The 20,923-nt window shown below is 43.8% G+C and overlaps 1 protein-coding gene across 6 annotated transcripts in view; it reads left to right on the top strand.

Annotated features, from left to right (window-relative positions):
- Positions 1-20,923, top strand: part of KTN1 (kinectin 1) — a 71,906-nt gene that overhangs the window by 18,458 nt on the left and 32,525 nt on the right. For 4 of the 6 annotated variants that reach the window (XM_032187869.1, XM_032187871.1, XM_032187872.1 and 1 more), the window contains exons 2-13: positions 833-1,388; positions 2,945-3,082; positions 5,079-5,246; positions 7,663-7,793; positions 10,114-10,230; positions 12,590-12,730; positions 14,589-14,695; positions 16,196-16,328; positions 17,319-17,406; positions 17,719-17,885; positions 18,322-18,390; positions 20,306-20,343. In XM_032187869.1, the coding sequence (XP_032043760.1) occupies positions 866-1,388; positions 2,945-3,082; positions 5,079-5,246; positions 7,663-7,793; positions 10,114-10,230; positions 12,590-12,730; positions 14,589-14,695; positions 16,196-16,328; positions 17,319-17,406; positions 17,719-17,885; positions 18,322-18,390; positions 20,306-20,343 (1,820 nt within the window). In that variant the 5' untranslated portion in view covers positions 833-865. The remainder of the gene's footprint in view (positions 1-832; positions 1,389-2,944; positions 3,083-5,078; positions 5,247-7,662; positions 7,794-10,113; positions 10,231-12,589; positions 12,731-14,588; positions 14,696-16,195; positions 16,329-17,318; positions 17,407-17,718; positions 17,886-18,321; positions 18,391-20,305; positions 20,344-20,923) is intronic. The other 2 variants (XM_032187870.1, XM_032187873.1) reach the window with 2 other exon arrangements.

Consider the following 20,923-nt stretch of genomic DNA (forward strand, 5'->3'; position numbering starts at 1 on the left):
TTCCTGCAAAAATCTGTGTCTGTTCATAGTGACCAGAGTTGTGAAGTGGGGAAATCAGTCTTATCTTGGCCCTAAAACTAATGTTTTTTTAAAATAAACCTTAATTCTCACTTTCTTTTAAATTCTGTGGTTCCTGCTTTTTTGTTTTATTCATTTAATGCTCTGAGCCGTGCCGTTACATGCACAAAATAAGTAACAGATCTCACTGTTTTCCCATAAACGTGTGGAATTTTCATGAGTTTAAAGCTGGTTTAGACTTCAAAAAGCAGTTCTGAAAAAAAACCCTGATTCTTTATGGTTGACTAACATTTAGGCCTTTCTCCCTTCTCCTTGCTCTGCTTCTGAGCGTTTCATAAAACTGGGAGCAAAAGTTGAGATTTAACTCCCGCTTGACAAGATAAAAAAAACTGACATCACGATGTTTGATTTATGGGGGGGAAAAAAGGTTAAAAAAAAAAAAAAAAAAAAGAGTTCCTCTAAATGTATGGGTCCGTATTTCACAGCAGTTCTGATGTCAAAAGTATTCACTTAGTGAATTTCACTTCAGAAGGGAGAATGAGGAAGATGAGTGAAAGAAAGGGAACTGCTCCCATCCAGGCTCAGCCCAGCAGCTACAGTTCCTTTCTGTGCAGGTTAGCAGCTTTGAAGCAAACAGTGAAAGCCTTCAAAGTTCTTCCATGCTTGATATTAGTTTGGTAACTTTATTAAAAGCAAATTTTAAGGCTTCTCTAGGGCAGTGTCAAAGCTTTTTATCAATATTATTGGCAGGAGGAAAAAAGTGTCAAAACCTGGTCAAAAAACTAATTCTTGTTTCTTTTTCTTTCCCCTATAGATTTTTTTATAAATACAGCTAAGAAGAAGCACAATGGAGTTTTACGAGTCTACCTACTTCATCATCCTCATTCCTTCTGTGGTTATTACGGTTATCTTCCTCTTCTTCTGGCTTTTCATGAAAGAAACATTATACGACGAAGTCCTTGCAAAACAGAAAAGGGACCTAAAGTTTCCGCCTGCCAAGAGCGATAAAAAGAAAACAGAGAAGAAGAAGAACAAGAAGAAAGAAGCTCAGAACGGGAACATCCATGAATCTGACTCCGAAAGTACCCCTCGGGACTTCAAGCTCTCTGATGCCCTGGGTACGGATGAAGAGCACGTCGTTCCTGTTCCCTTGAGCATGGCCGAAGCATCGAGCGGCGTCAGGGAACGGAAGAAGAAGGAGAAGAAGCAGAAGGCACCTCAAGATGATCATGTAACTAAGGAGTCGGAAGGATCCAAGTCTTCAGGCAAGAAAGTAGAACCAGTCCCTGTTACAAAACAGCCCACTCCACCATCTGAATCAGCCGCATCTAAGAAGAAGCCTGGGCAGAAGAAGCAGAAAAATGGCATGGGTACCTTACGTTGCATATGCTTCTTGCACAGAACGCCAAAACTGTGCTCTGCTTCCTGCGAGGCCACAGAGCGTCTCTCTCAGAACTGTTCTGCCTGATCTCTGTGGGGCAAAGCTCACTTCTAACCTTTTCCTTTTTACGAGCTATTGCTTTTTTTTTCCCCCCTTGTTTTCCATCTGGTGGCAATGCTCTGGTTTTCCTCCTCCCGTCCTTGCTTTCTTCTATTAGAGATCGTTGAGGGAAACAGAGTAGCCTGTGTCTCTGCTTTGCTCTATGGCTTGGCTCCTTTGCTCTCAAGCTGTCAAAATGTTAATTACCTGAAAGAAGTCATTAAATGTTTGCTGTGTGCACTCTGATGTCAAGCCATGAAAAAGCAGAGCCCTAAGAGCACTTGCTCTAATAGGGAAGGACGTCTAGGGAACCCCCGTAGCTGAGTGTGCAAAATAAATCACTGCTTAAGTGCAGGCCTAATGTGCCAGAAGGGGTTTGGTGGCTGATTCATGGGAAGAAAGAAGCACGTAAAGTCACTTCCCACCCGTTTCACCTTTATAATGGGATGGAACAGAAACAAAAATACTGATCCAGCCGTTGCAGCTGAAGCATCCAACCTAGACTAGACTGAAAAATTGTAAAGTTGTTTGCAAATATGTGGATGGCCATTCATGGAAGCTTAAAAAAAAAAAATCCAGTTTCAAAAATAAGTGAAAACCAAAATATTTGCAGATAATATAAGGAGTAGTTAACAGGTTTGCTACAGGGAGGGAGGAAAAAGAACGACACTGCTGCTTGATGTGATTTTTTTTTCCTGAAAAAGGGAGAAGGAAGACCTGCCCACTACCAGCAAAAACGGCATCAAATCTTATTTGTGGGTGCTCTCTGAAAATCTCTGTGGCGTGATGAAAATGTGGTCTGCAAAGGCTGTTCCGAGGGCAGCCACAACTAACTTTTATCCTTGCTTGCATGAGCTAACGCCGTAACCCTGCGTGGTGTGTCAGCTCTGACAAGCATATCCTGTAGCACAAGCTGTCCCAAAAGAATAAAAACCACAAAAAACAACAAAAAAAGCACCCCTCTCCAGAAACAACTTTTACAAAGAACAGTTCCCTAATGCAAAACACTTATTTTCTGCTTCTCACAGTCCCAGTAGCTGTTGGGGGTGTGTGTGTGTAAAAGGCACGAGGGGGTTCACGGTGGGGATGGGGTTGGGGGAAATACATCCTGCAAACGAGAACCTGGTACGGTAACACATGCTGTGTGCTCTGTTGCAGTAAAAGCTGCATTGGATTTGTGAAAAGGTCACTTTAATCGCCTGTGTTCTGCTCGCAGTTGACAGTCCTGTCTGTCAAAACACTCGGTGCTGTGGCCCTTCACTCTGCTAAACCTTTCTCTTGCTTTGGGGTCTCATCTGGTCTGGGAAATGCGTTTTTGTCTGTGTGTATAACTTCATAACTTCTCATTTCAAATACATGATTTTTTCTGGGCTTAGATCTCAGTGATTAGAGTCACTGATTTAAAAATGAGAATATGCTCTTCATTGTCTCAATTGTCTGTTACAGATGATCAAGATTCTAAGACTGATTCTGTTGCATCTCCTGCCAAAAAGCAAGACCCTGTCCTGCTCCACCAAGAGATAAAGCCAGAAAATGTATCAGGAAAGAAGAAAGTCTCTGCAAAGAAGCAGAAAGTTGATAATGGTGAGAATACCAAGCGTTTCTTAGCTCAGACGTGCCTGACAACTCAACCTTTTTCTTTCTTTCGCCTTCTTTCTGGGAAAGAAACCTGTAGATTAATTTTCTTAATTTGAAAAAGCAGGGATTAAAGGTAGGAAAAATCCTATAGACTGCTCTTTATTTTATGAACAACGAGTACCACTGAACATGGCATGCCTCCGTGAACCTTTCACCTTTCTGAGTCTTTTGGATCCACACATCCCCACTTGAATTGAGGAGCAAAGTATTGACATAGTGTAAGCTGCCCAGACTCTGAGCAAGGCACGTCTCTAACGGCTGCAGTCATCTGCCCCAAACAAGACTGCAGTTTTTTTTTGTTTTGTTTTGTTTCGTTTTTTTTTAGCCAATTGCTTTTTCCTCTCTTATTGTCCTTTTGTTAGCTAGCTGTTGCTCCAACATAAACTGCTCATCTTCGCTGTCAAGGCCTTTACTGTTCGTCATCCCTCGCTCCCTGCCAAGATGCTGGTTCTCGTCTCTTGGCTCAGTCTGCCTCTTGTGTTTCAGTTTTTTTACAATGAGTGCTGTTGTGTTTGTGGCATTTGGGAAGAGCGTGACCACGGAGTCCTCTGAGGCCACCTTGTTAGCTTCTCAAAACTCTTCCTCGCTGGGACAGCGATGAAGAAGCTGGTGGACTGCTCCTGGAGTAGATGGTGTTGGTCTCTGTGCTTCCTTTACATTTTGGTCAGGTCAGACTGGCAGCAGAGTGTCTCACAGATCTTAAACAGGCTTTTTGAGAGGAAGGGAACGAAACAAGGGGAAGATAATAAGGAGAGGAAGTAAAATAAAAAATGAGGATGCTAACAGAATTAATGTTGGGTATTTCTTGTAGAGGAAACCTCTCTTCACTTCAGTGCTTGCCATGCATGTGCAGGTGTTTGCTTGCTGCTTAAGATGAGAGGCTCTGGCAGGTTATGTGGAAGGTCCATCTGGCCTGTTTTCCTCCTTAAGGGCAGGCAGAATGTGGAAGCATTTTCCAGCTGGCTCTCTGGCAGCCAGGAAGCCACGTTTGTGCTGCACTGATGCCTGAAATCTTCTCTCCCACCTATTTCCCTTTGCTCTCCAGCCCACTGCATGGCATCTGTTCCCCATCAGCCCTTCGGCTGGGCTGGGTGGGTCAGGAGCTTCCCTGCTGCGTGGTGGCTCTGTGCAGGATGCCTCACATGCTTCAGGCAGCGTGCACTGGGCAAACCCCCAAATCCACCTCTGTCACTGACTGCTTCTGTCGTCCCTGCTCTGTCATTCTTCCTCTCCCCTCCCCTGCTTCTACCTCAGCAGCGCAGACTGAGCAGTTCCTTGGGCAGAGGCTGTTTCTCACCACGTGGATTCAGTGCTGTGTGAACAGAGACTGAGGTCGGCCAGCACCTCTGGGTGTCTCTCTGAATATTAATGGTGCCTGAAGCCTGCTCTGACAGACGAGAGGTCTTTATTAAGTGCAGCTGAGTCTGCCTGCGGAATAAGATGGGTTGCTGCCCTTACCACATGTTCTGCCGAAGTGGTTTAGGTTGCTGGTGATGTAATCTGGGTGCAAATGCTGGCAGTAAGGTACCAGCCTTAAACAGAATAGGAACAAAAGATTTACTGTATGCATGTTTCAGGGATGCTGCATGCATTTCGTACACAGCCCGAAGTAAACCAGTCTCACGGATGCTGTATGCAACTTAAATGAAAACATGAAATTGAAATCAAAATGTGAAGGTTCTTCTCTGCTACTTCTTAAAATGCTAAAAGGCAGCTTTGAAAATATAAGTTGGAGCTACTCAATTCTTATGCATTAGAGAAGTTTGTGTAATGAATTTACCTGAAGAGCTTTAAGGAGTTAAGCTTTGAAGGTTATTAATATAACTAACTATTGAGATTAGAGATGCTGTAATCCGTCTCACTGATGTGTTATGCACCTTTTCTATACATTGAAGTTAATTATTAAAGAGCTTTAACCCACCCTGTGGACTCTTGGTTACAGTTTTGGTGGATGAACCTCTTATTCAAGCAACCACGTATATTCCTTTGATGGATAATTCTGATGCTGGCGCTTTAGAGAAGAGAGAAGTGGTTGAAGTGGTGAAACAAAACATGAATGAGGGGATCCAGAAGAGCAGTGGCAAGAAAATGAAGAATGAAACTGATAAAGGTAAGAAAATAACGCAGATAACTGCTTTGGGCATCAAACTGTGAGCAGGGAGGGAGCGTGCTGTGCGTGTGGGGAGGGGAATCTTTTATTTTGTTAGGAAGAAAGGATTTGAGGAGAACATTTGTGGCTGCAGGACACTGTTCTTGTCTGTGCTCACTTATGCCCTGTTTTTGGCACTGCTGAAAGGGCTTTGCTTCATCTGAACCCTTTTAGTGCTGACTGTAGGCTTTTGTGTCCGAACAGTGAGCAAACGGGTGATCACAGACCACACAGATGCATGAGAGGGTGTGCTAGAATTTCTCAGTGCTTTCCCTCCATCTCCCTGGACTATTCTTCTCTAATTTATGTTCAATGATTTCTCTTAAGGGCTTAGTACTGACAGCATTTTGTTTCCTGTTCCCTAGCTGCACAGTGGCTGGGTCAGGTATTGGTATCAGTGCTGGAATCCCAAGCACGGGAGTCTGCTTGTGCCTGGGGGTGCAGCCTGCATGCTCCAGTGCTGTTCTAAAGCTGCCTTGGGCTGGCCAGTTAGCAAATACGTGTGCAGCACAGGGTTACCTGATGGAAATTGCCCCTGGAGTTTGAGTCTGGTGGCTTCCACCAAGATGCTGACTTTTCCTTTTAATGCAGTTGGGATTAGTTAGGAGAGGGAAGCTTCCTTCCTACTTTCCTAAGGAGGCCTGATGTGACTTCTGAGCGCTGTATCCCAACCTGAGACCTCAAAATAGGTCACTGACCTGCTCCAAGGATGCCAGGCCTCCTGAGCTGTGGGGTGAGATCCTCCAATTTGTAGGCAGGCTGAGACAGGCAAGTCACTGAGCAGCGATTCCCCTGTTCGGGTCTGTTCAGAGGGCTGGCTCTTCACATTGTCTGCTTGGTGATTCACTGCACTCTCTGTTTTTAGACTTAAATTCTAAAATGCACGCTCGAAAACTTCCTGGCAGCTCTCTCTGGTACCTATGTTGGATTCCCACTTGCCTGAGGCTCCTCTTGTGCTTCCAGCTCAGCGGCTGCGCCTTAATCGCTGTGGGGCATCAGCCTTCCGTGTGCACCCGTCCCTTCTCATTTCCTTTGCAAGCTGTAACCTTCTATGTGAGCTTCTAATTCTTCTGTGTCAGCTGGGATTTGCCCTCCCGATATAGAAATCTTCCCGTATTTTAACTGTAAGCTTCTTGGGTGCAAGGGCAAGGCTCCTGCTGTGTTCAGGGAGCGCGGGGCTCAGCCTGCTCCAAGCCAAGCAGGCTCCCAGCAAACCAGGCTCTGCTCTCAGGGTTTTGGCATATTCCTGGCAACAGTGTCATTGGTGTCAGTGCAGCAGGGACGTGATCTGAAGTCTCTGGCCAAGGCGAAGTTGGATTTACGACTAGGAGAAGATGTGCTAGAATTCCTCAGGGCTTCTCCCCACCTCTCTGGACTGCTATTCAATAGTTTATGCTCGATAATTTCTCTTAGGGGCTTTGTATCGTCAGTATTTTGTTTCCTGATTTTTTTTCATTCGTGTTTTAATCTCTGGAGAGGTTTGGGTTTGCCTTGTGGCTTGGTTTCAGTGGCACATTTAGCAGTACCTGTGGTGAGGAAGCTGGACCCTTCTCCGTGCTCTGTGGGATGTTCTCTGAACCAAGCACTATCTGTAGGCTTTTTCTGGTGCTATTTTTTCCTGCCAATCCCTTGACAGACTTTGATGCAACAGTGAACATTTGAGAGATCCTGGGTGCCTCAGTCTTGTACTTCCATTTCCTTAAGTTAGGGGGCCACCTAAAGACTTCTGTGTGTGCATCCTCCTTGTTAATGAAAAATGATTTTTGTTTCTGGAAGAGTGTAACTGATTTGAAATACGCTTGCCTGCTTGTGTCTTTTTAAACACTTCTGGAATCTGCGATTAAGATGGATCTTACTGGCTTGTCTGCTGCTGCACAAGTTCATTTCCAAACTTAGACCGATGGGATATTTCTCTGGTTTCCATGCATTGTAATCAGAAATGCCGCTTCTTAAATTCATTACGCTGTCATCTGCACGTTGCTTTTGGAGCCAGGCTGCCCTCTCAATTGGGAGCTCAGTTTGAATTACTGTCATAATACACTGGGAAGAACTCTACAAGTTCTCACATTCGTGCTATTTTTTTCCCCCCCAAAATCTGTGTTATGCTTTGTCTTCCTGGTAGTGACACTATAAATGTTACCAACTGAACAAACAAAGCGGTGGGATTCTTTTCCCAAAACTGTCAGCTGGCAGATTGTTATCGGATTTAAATGGGAGATGTTGTTTTTGCTGAATGCTCGTGACCTTTTGCTTCTTGGCATTTCAGACTGAAATTAAATATAATGCGTAATGATACCCCATCACATGCTGTTTCGAGGCAAAATAAATAATTCGCTGCGGAGTCCAAAGTAAACATATCCTCCCTTCTGTGTTGCAGAAAATGCTGAAGTGAAATTTAAAGACTTCGTAATGGCCATGAAGAACATGATCTTCACTGAAGACGAGGCCCGTTGTGTAGTAGAGGTGTTGAAGGAGAAGTCCGGTGCGATTCACGATGTCTTACAAAAGGTGAATGTCCCCGGGCGTGGGGGGGAGAAAGCTGTGAAATGCTCAGAAATTGGAGAGATGCTGTGAAATCAGCTGTATTGGTGATTTCATTGTGACTTCTGTATTGTCATTGGAGATTGTTTTCCAGTTGGTCTGAGTTTGCTTTGCAGGTGGAAAGCAGTTGTGGGATAGCTGCGTGCTGCCATCCCGTGGGCTGCCTAGCCAGGCTGGTGGCTTCTGGCTGCTCCTAAAGGGTAGGCACAGCCATGAAGTGTAGGGTGGATAGCATAGGGCTGCTGTTGCTGCTCGCTCCAGTGTACTGACATTGGGAAAGGCTATCTGGTGACTTTACGAGAAATCTTTCCCAAATGTGTAAACAGGATAAACTATAGTAGAAATTAAGGGAAAAAAAAAAAGTGTGACTGGGCATTGTACCAGCTAATTCTGTGTTTTGTAGGATTTCATCTTGTAAGCTTATATATTCTAGTACTCTGACTCTGGATGTTTTTCATAGGATTTTAGGATGCTTCAGATTAGAAGGGACCTCGCTAGGTCTGCAGTCCAGCCTTCTGCTCAAAGCAGGGCCATCCCCAAGGTCAGCCTGGGCTGCTCAGGGCTTTATCCAGCCTACCCTTAAATCCTCAAGGACTGGGATTGAACAACTTCTCTGGGCAACCTGTTGCAGTACTTGGTGGTTCTTTATTTTTTGGCTTTCATAATCTCTGTATCTATCAAGACAGAAGAGAACAGTGACCACCAATACCTTGCATATATCTACTCCTCTCTTCCATGACACGTTCCTGCATTGTCACTGTGCTTGTAACATCCCGTTTGTCACACTTGGCCTTGCACTTCTGTTCTTCTGCAGACGTGGTGCCAGGAGAGAAATGTAGAACTGGATGTGTCAGTTCAATTAGGACAATGCAGTAGCATATCACGGAGTAACTCAGGTTGGAAGGGAATTCAGGAACGTAATCTCATGTAATCTGTCCAACCTCCTGTTCAAAACAAGATCAACGCTGTGTTCTTACCAAGTTCTTTAGGGGTTTGTCCAGCTGGGTCCTGGAAACGTTCAGGGATGGATATTTCACAGTTTCTCTAGGCCCCTGTTTTCATTGCTTGTCTGAAAATCTGCTTGTAGTGGAATCACCTGTTTTATTCGGAAAAGCAGACAGCTTGCTTGCTGCTTTTATTTCCTTTAAAGAAAGGTTTGGTGTTAAAGCTAAACCTTTATGACCCAAGTGGGTTCCTTGTTTTGTATAAAACCAATAAACGTTAATTTCTGTAGGTGAAAATGTGAATATTTTCCTCTCTCTGGCTCATGCAAGGTATTTTCAGTGTGTTTTGTGTATGTATGCAGTGCAGAAGGTTTTTGCAGTGCACAGTTTCAGGTACCTCCTATCTAGGTTATTGCCTGACCCCTCAGACCTCGTGGAAAGAAGGCTAAGTTCAGAGTTTTCCCTGTATACTGAGAAAAACACTTGACTAGTTCATGAACTGAGCTTGGATAAAATAATTTTCTCAGTATTTATTTAACCTTTCCCTTCCACCACAAGTACACAGCAGAAACAGTGCCGTTAAAGGAGAGCTTCCAAGTAAATTCAGGGTGGGTTTGTGGCACTGAGGCTCCTCTCTGCTTCTTCCATGCCCAGACTTTGAGTGGAGTCTGAGTGCAAACACTTGGGTTTGCTCCCCTTGGCAGTCAGTCCATTTTCAGGGTGGAGAACAAATGGCAGGGCTGCAGGGATCGTTCCCCTGCTTTGGTTTCCTGCAGCATCTCTAAACTCACTGCAGTTCTCCCCAGCAGAGACGTGATCACATCAACTGGAGGCTCTCCTGCTAAGAGGAAGGAGAGCAGATCAATGTTCCCTCTTCCCTTTGTAGTGAGGCTTCAGGAGATTGTTTGTAGTCCTAATCCAGTTGGATTATATCTGCTTTAAGCGTGGGTTGGACCAGGTGATTTTGGAAGTCCTTTCCAAGCTCAATTATTGAATGATTCAGCATCTCGGTGTTGTTCTCCTTTATTTCTCTTAATGGCTCTTCTTTGTTTTCCCCAGTGCCACCAAAGTGGCTGTCTTCCAAGCGGAAGCACCTTAAGAGCCCATTTATCCTCTTAATTGGTTTCAGTGCAGTGGCAAATGCATTTCCTGGTCTCATGAAATCGGTGCTGCAGGATCCATTAGCAGCAGGGTTGGGTGCCCGTGCCATGTATGCCGTGCGGATGAACTGTTTTGGGGGCAGGAGAGGGTGTTTCTTCCTCTCGGGCTCGTTCTGCTGCCTGCTGGGGTGCTGTGCAGGTACTCCTGCCATGTATGACCATTTGTGTGTGCTTCTCCTGCAGGCTAGCAAGGCAGAGTCGGCTGCAGCCATACATCAGCTGCAAGACAAAGAGAAAATGCTCGCTGCGGTGAAGGAGGAGGCAGCCGTCGCAAAGGAACAGTGCAAGCAGCTCAGCCAGGTAAATGTGAAGAAGTTCTTGCGTACAGAGCCATGGGATAGGAGCAGGGGCTTGGAGAATGAGCAGCAGGCAGATGCTGGCTTGCTGAGTTTAAATATTAAAAGGTAAAATCTCTTATATTGGGAAAACTTACCAAGACTGTTTGTTTTTATGATGCTGTTAATGTATTTAGGCAGAGTTGTTTTCCAGTAGTTTTTTCCAGATAGGTCATACACAGAGACTTTTAAACTGAGATTATTTTCCTTCTCAAAAGATTACTAAAAGCAAATGCTCCCTTCGTGAGCATAACATGGTTTTGTGGACACAAATAGAAACCACCCCTTTGCAGTGCAGTTTTTAATTCGGTATGTGTTCTAGTATTTGCATGCTTGTGTGTTTCTAGGCACAATACTCATCAGTTTCTTCATGAAAGAAGCTGCATAAAGTTGAAATTCTGCTTAGCAGAGTTGCAGCTCTGCTAATTTTAGACATATTTACAGATGCACCACTGTCCAGACCAGTTTATGAAACTTTATTTTGATTATGAAGGCTTCAAAGGGAAGTAGTTAGTGTAGAATGAGATAGCTGTGCAGATGTTGTAGTAAATCAGACTTGTTGGGGGAAAGATCCTTGTGTTTTGGGTAAGCTGGAAGCTGGCTGGCACTGGAACCAGGAAGGTTGTGGGACAGAAGCGAGGCACGGAAAGCTGGCTGGGAAGCAGAGGGAGTGTGAGAAGGAGCCTGGGTGTGGGAGAAGCTGATGAAGGAAGGTGTGGGGGGAAAATCTGCAAAGTGGTGCTTGTGAAGGCAAGGCAGGACCTGCATGCAAGCAGGGAACGTTGTTAGCTTTTGCAATTTGGGCTGTGGGAGAGAAGGGAGAAGGAGAAATAAAAGAGCATTCCTGGAAGCTGGGAGGAAGCAGGTAAAAGCAAAGCTGCTGCAGTGCTGAATTGTGAGGGTAAACAAGGGACAAAGCTCAGCTCAAGTGACACAAAGCTCTTATTTTCTAATCAACGCATTCCTCTGAACACACTCAAAAGCTACGGAGGGACTTTGAGGGGAAGGTGCAGAGGTGTTCTTGAGGGGTGTTGATACAAATGAAAACTGGAGAGGATGAATGAGAGCAAGAGGTGCCTGACTTCTGCGGTATTTGGCAAAACATGAGCTAGGTGAAAGCTAATCTTGGCAGCATCTCTGGCACCGCCTTGGCAGGTTGCATGGATTTCTGAGGACTGTAGATGGATGGTGGAAACTGGTGGAGAAGGAAGCTAGAAAATGCCCTGGTGCCCTTCCTCTTCTTGCATCTTAGTGGGTGCAAATACCACGACACTAATATCTGAGAAGGTTTTGTGTCAAGCTGTTTAAGGTGTATTTTCAGAAGTGACTTGAAACTTTTGGGGTGACTTAAATTCCCAAATACCTCTGTGAACATGGGCATGGGAACTCATCTTGCTTATTTCATTCTGGGAGAAACAGCTTCCTGAATCTAGCTTGTTCATCCTAAAAAAAAAAAAAAAAAGCTTTTATTTAAATAAAAATGTGTAAAAAGCTGTGAAGAGATGGGAGGTATTCAGGCATCATTTAAGTGCTTAAAATTGTGAGAAGAGAGGCTGACTCCTAATGCAGGCACTTTGAATCTCCTCTGGAAAAACATCTGGCGCTGCGTGGAGCTGGAGGCACCTGAAACTGAGGTGCTGCAAATGCCTCATTCAGTGACTGGGGCTTGCTGAAAGCTGCATTTAATGTTTTTGCTTACTACAGCAAGTGCACTTACATCACAGAGCAGCAGCTCTGTGGGCTTCTCAGGTGTCCAGGTTGAATTCCTGGCTAATAAATGATTAATCCAAATAGAAATGTGTGTTTTCATTTTGAAAGCTGTAATGTGGTGTCATGCTGGTGGGATTCAGGACTTCTGTTTGGCTATTGCTGGGCACTAATAGCCCCTCTCCTCCGGCAAAACTGTTTCCAACGTTGCCTTTCAACCTGCTACAAAGCAATCGTGCTCTGAAATGCTTTGTAGTTTCACTGCAGTTTATCTGACTTGTTCCATTTTGCTGTACTTGGGAGGAAAATCTAAGGTTTGCTCTGTGTAGTATCTCTGGCTTTAATTCTTAGGACTCTGCATGTATAAACTCGCCAAACTCAGTAGATATAAGACAACAGAAGACTGCTGTTTAAAATGGCAAACCTCTTTTTATGTAAAATTATGCTGACCTGAAATCCTCATGAAGGTACTGAAAGCTTTGTCAGGGGTAATGCTGTAATTTCAGATTAAATGATGCTGACTGTGGTTTGTATACTTGATACATTTCTAAACATAAAACATCGTGTCTGTTGAAGTAGGTGACTTCTTACCCTTTTCCTTTGATTTCCCACCCAAGGAGCTGGTTGCAGAAAAGGAGAGGAACGGCTTGCTTACAGCAAAAATGAGGGAACGCATCAACACTCTGGAAAAGGAGCACGGCACGTTTCAGAGTAAAATCCACGTTAGCTACCAAGAATCCCAGCAGATGAAGATGAAGGTAAACTTCCCCAGAAACTGGCTTCACTTCTTACCCCAAGCCTTGAGTGCAGAGTGCTTCTAGCTGGTGGTGTGACCCACCTGCAAGAGGGTAGAAAAATTCATGGCTTAAAGGAAAGACAAGTTTTTTTTTGTAGGTGACTGTATCATAGTCTGTGAAAGACCACTGCTAGTCAGCCTGTCTCTGGTCCAGTTCTTTCTGCTGAAATGTTAAGCAATTAAGTGTGAAATCTCATTGAAATATTCAACTCCAGAGAGACACTAATCCTGATGATCGTATAGCAGCTGATAAATCTTACTTTAAAATCGTAGTACAGAGTGATTAGACAAGTCAATATACAAGAAATACCATTGATTGGGAAAGTGCTTTGCTGAAAATATTTGCAGGGCACGCTCTTGCATTCTTTTTGGTTTTAGACCCTTGTTACCCTCTCCTGAAGTTGCATTATAACAGAGTAACCTCACCAGAGTTTTTCACGGGATTAAAAAATTTGACTTCTTTTTCTAAGAAAAATGTCCCTTCCTATACCTACTGACAGGAGCTTAGATATGACATTTTAGTATTTTTTTCTACGTAAATGTCACAGCGTCAAGCCTAGCATGTGAGCTTTCCAGCCTCAACACTGCTTCTTCTGTTGCATCTCGGCAACCCGGAGAGTGCCATCTCTGCAGTTTTGGAGCAGAACCACAATCTCCAGAGCAGATACTGTTTGAAGGAGGTCTGGGCACCAAGGTGTGACTTCTGTAAATGTGCCTGCAGCATTCAGAGCTGGAGAAGGACGTGCAGAGGGATTGGTGTTCTGGTTCTGCTCCCCCTGCTGCCGCTTCGTAACGTTGCATAGAAGCTGAACCTTAATTATCAAAGCTTCCAGTTATGCAGGGCATGCACCCCTGCTTCTGTTGGGATCATCTGTATATGTGTGGCTTTTTTTTAAACCCACAAACCAAACATTAAAAAGCCTGTAGGTGCCCAAGGGACAGCTTTTTACATGTGTTGGTGCTGAACTGGATGCGGCTGCCCTACAAGGGCCTGCTGTCTCCTGCTGTGGTTGTTATGCAAACGTTTGTTTGGGCTTCTTTGTGTACGAGATCCTCGTTGATGAGTCAGTCATGAAGAAACTAGGTCTTGGAAATGATGTCAGCTGTATCTGCAAATTGGCACTGGTAGAAGAACAAAGTATTACATGCTACATGCGCTTGAAGATTTTCAGAGCAGGTTGTTGGGTTTTAAGACCAGCTGTGTTGTCATCTGCATATGCAAAATCCGTTCTTTTTTCCTTTGTACCCTGTCTTTTAATCGTGTTTGAACTATTCTGAAGCAGTTTTAGGTTATTGGGGCTTCTCCCTGCCTCAAATTGTGCTAGAAAAACGCAGTCAAAGCATATTGCCTAAAGATCTATTTCACAGTCTTGACTTCAGGGTATTAGTTGAAGACTTGCCTTTTGTAGTTCACATGCTATAACCTGCGTATTTTTAGTTATTTAAAACTTTTCTGATTTATTTCAAGATGTTGACTTCTAATGTTAATTCACAGGGGGTTTATTTTCTTTCCCTCAGGAAAAGGGAAACTGATAACCAGTTATATCTAAAGTTACACAGCCAAGTAATCAGTACCCTAGGTAATGTTTGTGTACCACTTAAATGTCTCGATACACTGGTATAAAAGAAAACTGCTTTTATTCAAGCAAGAGGGGCTGATGTGCATAGTTTAATTGAGGAGTGGGTGTGTGTGGAAGGAGGTAAAACTGTCCCTCTCCCCAAAAAACACTTGGTGTTATTTACTTAAAGTACTGTGTAGTTATATCTGCGGTGATAAGTTGTTTTTTCTCCTTCAGTGAATTGATCTTTCTTCCCTTCAGTTCCAGCAACTCCGTGAGCAGATGGAGGCAGAAATAAGCCACCTGAAGCAGGAAAATGGTATCCTGAGAGATGCTGTCAGTACTTCTACCAATCAAATGGAGAGCAAGTATGTTAGCAGCTACTTGGAGCTCTGTGTGTTTTTAAGTTTTCCCTGTAGAGTTCTGGCTTCTGCTCCTTCTGTTTCCATTTTCTTGGCTGTCTCTGAATTTGTGGTTAAACTAGGAAACACAGCTGTTTTGGACTGGGCAGGTACCTGTTTGTATTTGCATCGAGCCAGGACTTTCAAAACTAATCAGTGTCTCCTATCAGTTTGAAGGCAGAGCAGGTGCTGAGGTCCAACAGGAAGGCTAGCACAAGTGTTCAGCCTGTTTTGTAGGGTGTCTCTTCTTCTCCGTGTAGCTTTAGGGGAGGAGCTGTTGCTGGGCTCCTGGGAGGACAGCAGCTCTGAACTTAAATCAGTCTTGTAATAAGAAAAAAAATACCAACACTCTGCAGTTAATGGTGTGACTGGGTGACAGCTGGATTTATCCACTGGTGTTTGGAGAAACAGAAGTCAGAAAAACATCTCAAGGTTTCATCTCTGGTTCTTCCTGAGCTGACAGAGGACAAACTCACAACGTGTTGTGATAAATCTGAGTGCCCAGCAAGAGATGTAGCCAGACAGGTGAACTGCTGCTGGTGGGCTCCTGCCAATAGAAAGCAAAAACCACTCTTCGCAGGCTCTCAGATAACTGATTTGTAACATTTGGGGACTTGAGTGTCAAAACAGTGTCAGGACTTGGAAATGGCACTGTAACTTCATTTTCTGGCCGTGGTGTTTGCACCAAGATGCTGCTTCTGTACGGACCTTTCTGTTGACTCTTCCTGAATTGTGGAGCAGAACTTGGTGGAGGCATGTTCTGCTCCCTGCCTGTGTGAGAAGTGCTAGGAGAGGGTACCTGGTTTTAGAGGTACCCTTTTTGTAGAAATGAAGCGTTGTGATCACCAAATTACCTTGAAAAATGCTTAATTTGAGCAAATATAAAAACAAAATGCATTTTACTTGCTTATATACAAAGGGGAGCCTTTCAAAACACTTGTCTTGGGCTATACAAATACATCATCTCTCCCAAAGTGGGAGAGTGCATTATATACCTTGTACACCTTCACAAGTTGATAATGAGCCAAGCCTACAAGGTGGTGTGTAATCCAAAGAGATGCATGCAGTTAGCAGTCCAGAAGGAACAGTCTCGAAGTTATAGATCAATAATCCTTCATGGGAAGAGGAACAGACCATGCATTTCAGTGAGACCTTTCCTTCAGCTGAAATTCTTTACATAAAGCTATCCAAATTGTGCTTATCAGCTTGCATCAGTTCCTTTAAAACGTTTGCTTGTGGCGTCTTGCTGACCTTCGTTTCTGACTCAGTGGGTTGTAGCTGCTGTGTGTGCTGATAGCTGGTGCTTCCGACCCTCATCCTTTTAGGATGAAGCAGTGTGATTAAAACCCAGTACAGCCCTCTGGCTGCAAATATGTACCTAATGCTGGTATTTGAGTAGCTGTGATTATTGCCTGCTTCTTGGAGAGAGGGAAGGTTGAAAAAAGCGGTAAAAATGTTTATTTTTAGGCAGTCGGCTGAACTGAACAAACTACGCCAGGATTATGCCAGGCTGGTGAATGAGCTGGGAGAGAAGAGCAGCAAGTTGCAGCAAGAAGAGCTCCAGAAGAAGAACGCAGAGCAGGCAGTCGCTCAGCTAAAGGTGACTTTGGTTTTTCTCTGCCTTGCTGAGTTGGGCTTGAGGGTTTATCTGCGCCAAGTCCTGAGATGAGCCAGATGCGAGGCGTGTGGGAATCACTTCAGCTGTTTTCCTGGTCACTTAATCTGCTTTCTTTTTATGCACAAGTACCTGAAAATAGATAATTGCTGAGCCATCCCGTGGGCTTACTTAACACTTGCATTCAGTACTACATATTTTCAGTGGTTCCAAACTATGAAGTGAAACTTGCCCTCCCAAGTAAATATATTTGCAAAGTGTAATTGGTGGCATTGAACTTTTTTTCTATGAGTATGAATTTGAGCAAGATTAGATTTTTTTTTGGAAACTAAGTACTTTGGCTTCAATGAACTTCTAAATTTTTAAAGAAATGTATTTCTAAAGACTTCAAAAACCAGTCTGCCAATGTTTTGATGTATCTTCTTCATTTTCTTTGGAAGAAAAGGTCTCTTTGTATTCATGCTTCTTTTCTTTTCAGAAGAAAAATATGGCTTCTTCAGTTGAGAATGCTGATTCAGAGCTCATTACTTCTTTTTGTATCTGCAATTAAATCTTGGTCACCAGAAGTTCTATCGGCCTCACCTGCCCTTGCAGGTGAAGAATTGGTATCTGTGGCTGAGACATCTTTTAATTAAAAGATGTGGATTTGTGTGATACGTAGCTAGTCTGGCTTCTAGTGTTAATTCTGAACTTGCAGAGCAAAAATGCTACACTTTCATATTACAGAAGTCATCCTGTTAAAAGCCCATGATGAAATCCTGTTCACAATTTGCCTTTCAAATTAATAGGATAAACTGTCCTAGGAGGAGGATTACAGGGCACTCCGTCTCTCTGATGTGCTCTAATGGAAACAAGGAACAACTTTTCTTCCTTGCCATATGTTTTGGGAATAGCACTGAAGTGATGAACTCTGAATATTTCAAAAATAAATTAAAGGTTAGGCTTCTTTTCATCAACTCTGTCTTCAATATAAAGGTCCAGCAGCAGGAAGCAGAAAGAAGATGGGAAGAAATCCAGGCTTATCTCAGGAAAAGAACAGCAGAACACGAAGCAGCACAACAAGGCATGTATGAAACAATTCCCAGATAATGTTAACTGCAGTGATCTTGCTGTTGCCATTTGTGTGTTGTTTTTTTTCTTTTTTTTAAAGGCATTGTTGAATAAATGGCTTGAATAAAGCTCAAGTGAAGCCAGTACTGCTTCAGCACCTTGGGGAAATAGTGTGCTGTGATACAAGTTAGTTAAATGCTGACGAGCAGAACTTTGGCTTGCTGGAACAAGGCTTCTAATCAGCTTCCCTGTTGGCAGTAAAAGTTATTTCCCCCAGAGTTCAAATATTTACTTCTGAATTAAAACCCTGATGTTTCTGCTGCAGATGTGCAGAATAAGCTTGTGGCCAAAGACAATGAAATCCAGAGCTTGCACAGTAAACTTACTGATACAATGGTGTCAAAACAGCAGCTGGAGCAGAGGATGTTGCAGCTGATGGAGAATGAGCAAAAGAGAGCTACTAAGGAGGACTCCATGCAAATGCGGGTGCAGGTAGTGCTCACAGATCTTATTTTTTCCCCCCTTTGTGTCTGTCAAAGCAGCATTTCAAGTTTTCACAGAGCTTTCCCACTGAATAAAGAATGAGGCCTGTGTGCCAGTCTGTCATCTAGCAGCTCACGAAATGAGAACTTGCGTGGAGTGCTGTGAGAAGGTCTGGGGTCATCTTGGACCTGAGATGTAGCCTTTGCTTTAGGGAAACCAGTGGGTGTGTGGTGGCAGGGAATCCTTGTGACACACAGCAGGCTGCTACTCTTCCCTGCAAACCACTTGATCCTAGTGGGGGAGAAAAATAGCATCTCCAAGGAATGTGACATTTAAATGTTGAACTGTTCTTACTAACATAATCACAGCTAGGAGCTAATGCTAGCAAAATTGACTAGCTGCAGATCTCAACCTGCTTTTTTTTTTTCTTGTGCTTTCTTACAAGGAACTGATGGATCAGAAAGATGCTTTGAACGCTCAGCTTCAGAAGCTTCATTCACAAATGGCTGCCCAGGTACAGCTTGTTCTTGGACTCTTCCCTTTCTTTTGTAGTCTTGAATTGTAAACTTTCTGTAAAAAGGCAGACTTTTTTTCTTTGTAGTTGGATGCGAGATGTGTAATGATGAAAGTGAAGACTTGTTAGCATCCTCTTTTTGTAGTGCTTCTTAACCTGGCTTAAAACTTAAGCTTCTGCTGTCTTTCTGGAGTGGAAAAAAATCCACCTATCTCCTCCTGCCACAGCTTTCATTTATAATCAAGGGTGGAATACCATTTTAAATGTGTTTTTTTTTTTTCTCCATAGCTTTGCATGTATATGTATTCTGTCTCATGTGGTACTTTGGTCTTTTTGCACTCCTTGTGTGAACCACCTGATAATGCCTTTCCCTTGTGCATCAGGTGGAGAAGTAGTGACTTGTGGCAGCTATTAGATAAAGCTTTGTTCAGTCCAGTGCTGGTTCCAGTGGTGACAGAAAACAAACAAGGACAAAAAACCCCACACAGTGCACAAAGCCTCTTATTTCTCACTTTAATCTCTAAAATTTTATTTTTCCTGATTTCTTTAAGAAAATATTGTTATAAGTGTGTAAAACTTCAGAGAGTGTGTCTGAGTCTCTGAAGTTGAGTTCCATGTTGAGCTACATCACAGAAATCAGCTCAGAAAAACTCTTAACTCCTGTGGGCACAACTGGACACAGTCATAAGCTCCCTGTTCATATGCAATCGGGTGCTGACTTTTTAATTACAGATACGCTTGATGTAGTTTGAATAAATTCAACATCAGGCTGAAAATGTGTCATTAGGCTTTGTTTGAAGAGCTTGGTTTTAACCTTTTGAGTTGGGACAGTAGTGAAGAAAGAGGCACTCTGGATTTACGGTTTCTTCTTGACCTAGTCCCCTTATCCCAGTCCTTTTAAAGGATTTTGAAAATGAATCCCTAGGGAAACTTCACTATTTTTTTTGGTCTGGGTTACCCAAGGAAGAACAAGCCCTTCCCCTGGTAGCCTGTCTGGCTGTGAAAACGCAGAGCTATTTTTCTCCCATGGGCAGTGTGTGTGAAAATCCCACTCTGGGGAAACGGGGACGGACTGGATACTTCTGTGGATGTGAGGGCTGATGAAATAGTTTAGGTCATTCAGGAGACAGATCTGGGACTGGAACTGTTTGTTCCCTTCTGACTGTGCCTGTTGCTGTTCTGTGGCACAAGCTGGATGAGGCAGTGCAGGAATCCCAGTGCTGTAGGGTGCCACGGGGACAAGCTCTGTGAGATCCAGGGATTTTGGACAGAGGTGAGGCTGGGTAGGGATAAGCAGTTGTTTGAAGCACAAAGAAGATGAAGTTCTGCTGTAGCTGCTACCAAATTGGGCATGAGGCAGCCTGCAGAGGTTCTTAGATGCCTCCTAATCACCTGTGTGCCAGCTCTCTCCTGCCCTGTTCTGGAGTGCGGATCCAGTGGAGGATTTGTCCAGACCACTGTGCCCACACGTGTGTGTGACCATATAGGAATTAGGCTCTTACCAGAGAGGAAAAGATGCCACTTGCTGTTCTTATGCTGCTGTTTTTGTTCCTAAGACAAGTCTTGATGCACTGTGCAGGGTTTTTTGCTCTTAGTTCTTTGAGTGGTTTGACAGCAGTGTCCCATAGAGCGTTTAGTCCTTGGGAGACAAGTGCTGCTTTGATTCTGCTGAAGAGCAAAATGGCAAATAGGATAGTTCATCTTTCTCTTATGTTGCCTTAAGCAGAAAGGGAAGGGATGTTAATATGTGCTGAGATTCTTCCAGTGTTCCTTAGCCAGGAAATACTTGAAATCTGCCTGTGCCAGTTTAAAATAACAAGGCAAATCTTAAAAAATGCTATTCCTGGCTCACTGAAAAAGATGATTCTTTGACTTGCTTTACTCAGTTGCTTTTTTTTTTCTTTTCCTTCTGCAGACCTCAGCTTCAGTCCTGGCAGAAGAACTCCACAAAGTGTGAGCATTCATTTCCCCTGGTATTTGGAAGGTGTCACTGGCTTCTAACACACACCACCTTTTCAGAGTGTGCTCAGTGCATACGGGAGGGACTGGCCAAGGAAATGTTGTTGTCTGTGCTTCTAACTTTCTAGCTGCAAGATTCACTTAGGAGCTGGGAAAATGCTTCCTGCGGATTTCCCTTCTCTGTCTGGCTTCTGAATTGTAGCCCATTGTACGTGTCCCTGCTGCATGGAAAGCAGCGACTCTTCTTGTTTGCTGCTGCCTGTGTGCAGGGATCTGCAGTGAGCAGGAATGTGCGTGACCATGAGAACGTTTGTGTTCGGGCTGTGTTGCTGTGCCAGGAGATTTCTCCCTTTGGGAGATGGGGTAGCTGTGTTTCAGAGCTAGAGAACATCCCATAAATTTTTGGCAAGCAAAAGGCATTTAAAAAGCATGGAAAAGCTTTTGGACCAAAAGTATACAGTCAGCAGGAATGAGAGCAGGAGCTGGACCGAAGGGCCAGCGTGTACTTTGTGTTTAGCCTGATGCTTCATGCGGAGCTTCCATCCAAGGCCTTTTAGTACTGATAAGTCATCAC

Source organism: Aythya fuligula, chromosome 5 (genome assembly GCF_009819795.1).
Source record: "Aythya fuligula isolate bAytFul2 chromosome 5, bAytFul2.pri, whole genome shotgun sequence".
Classification (NCBI taxonomy): domain Eukaryota; kingdom Metazoa; phylum Chordata; class Aves; order Anseriformes; family Anatidae; genus Aythya; species Aythya fuligula.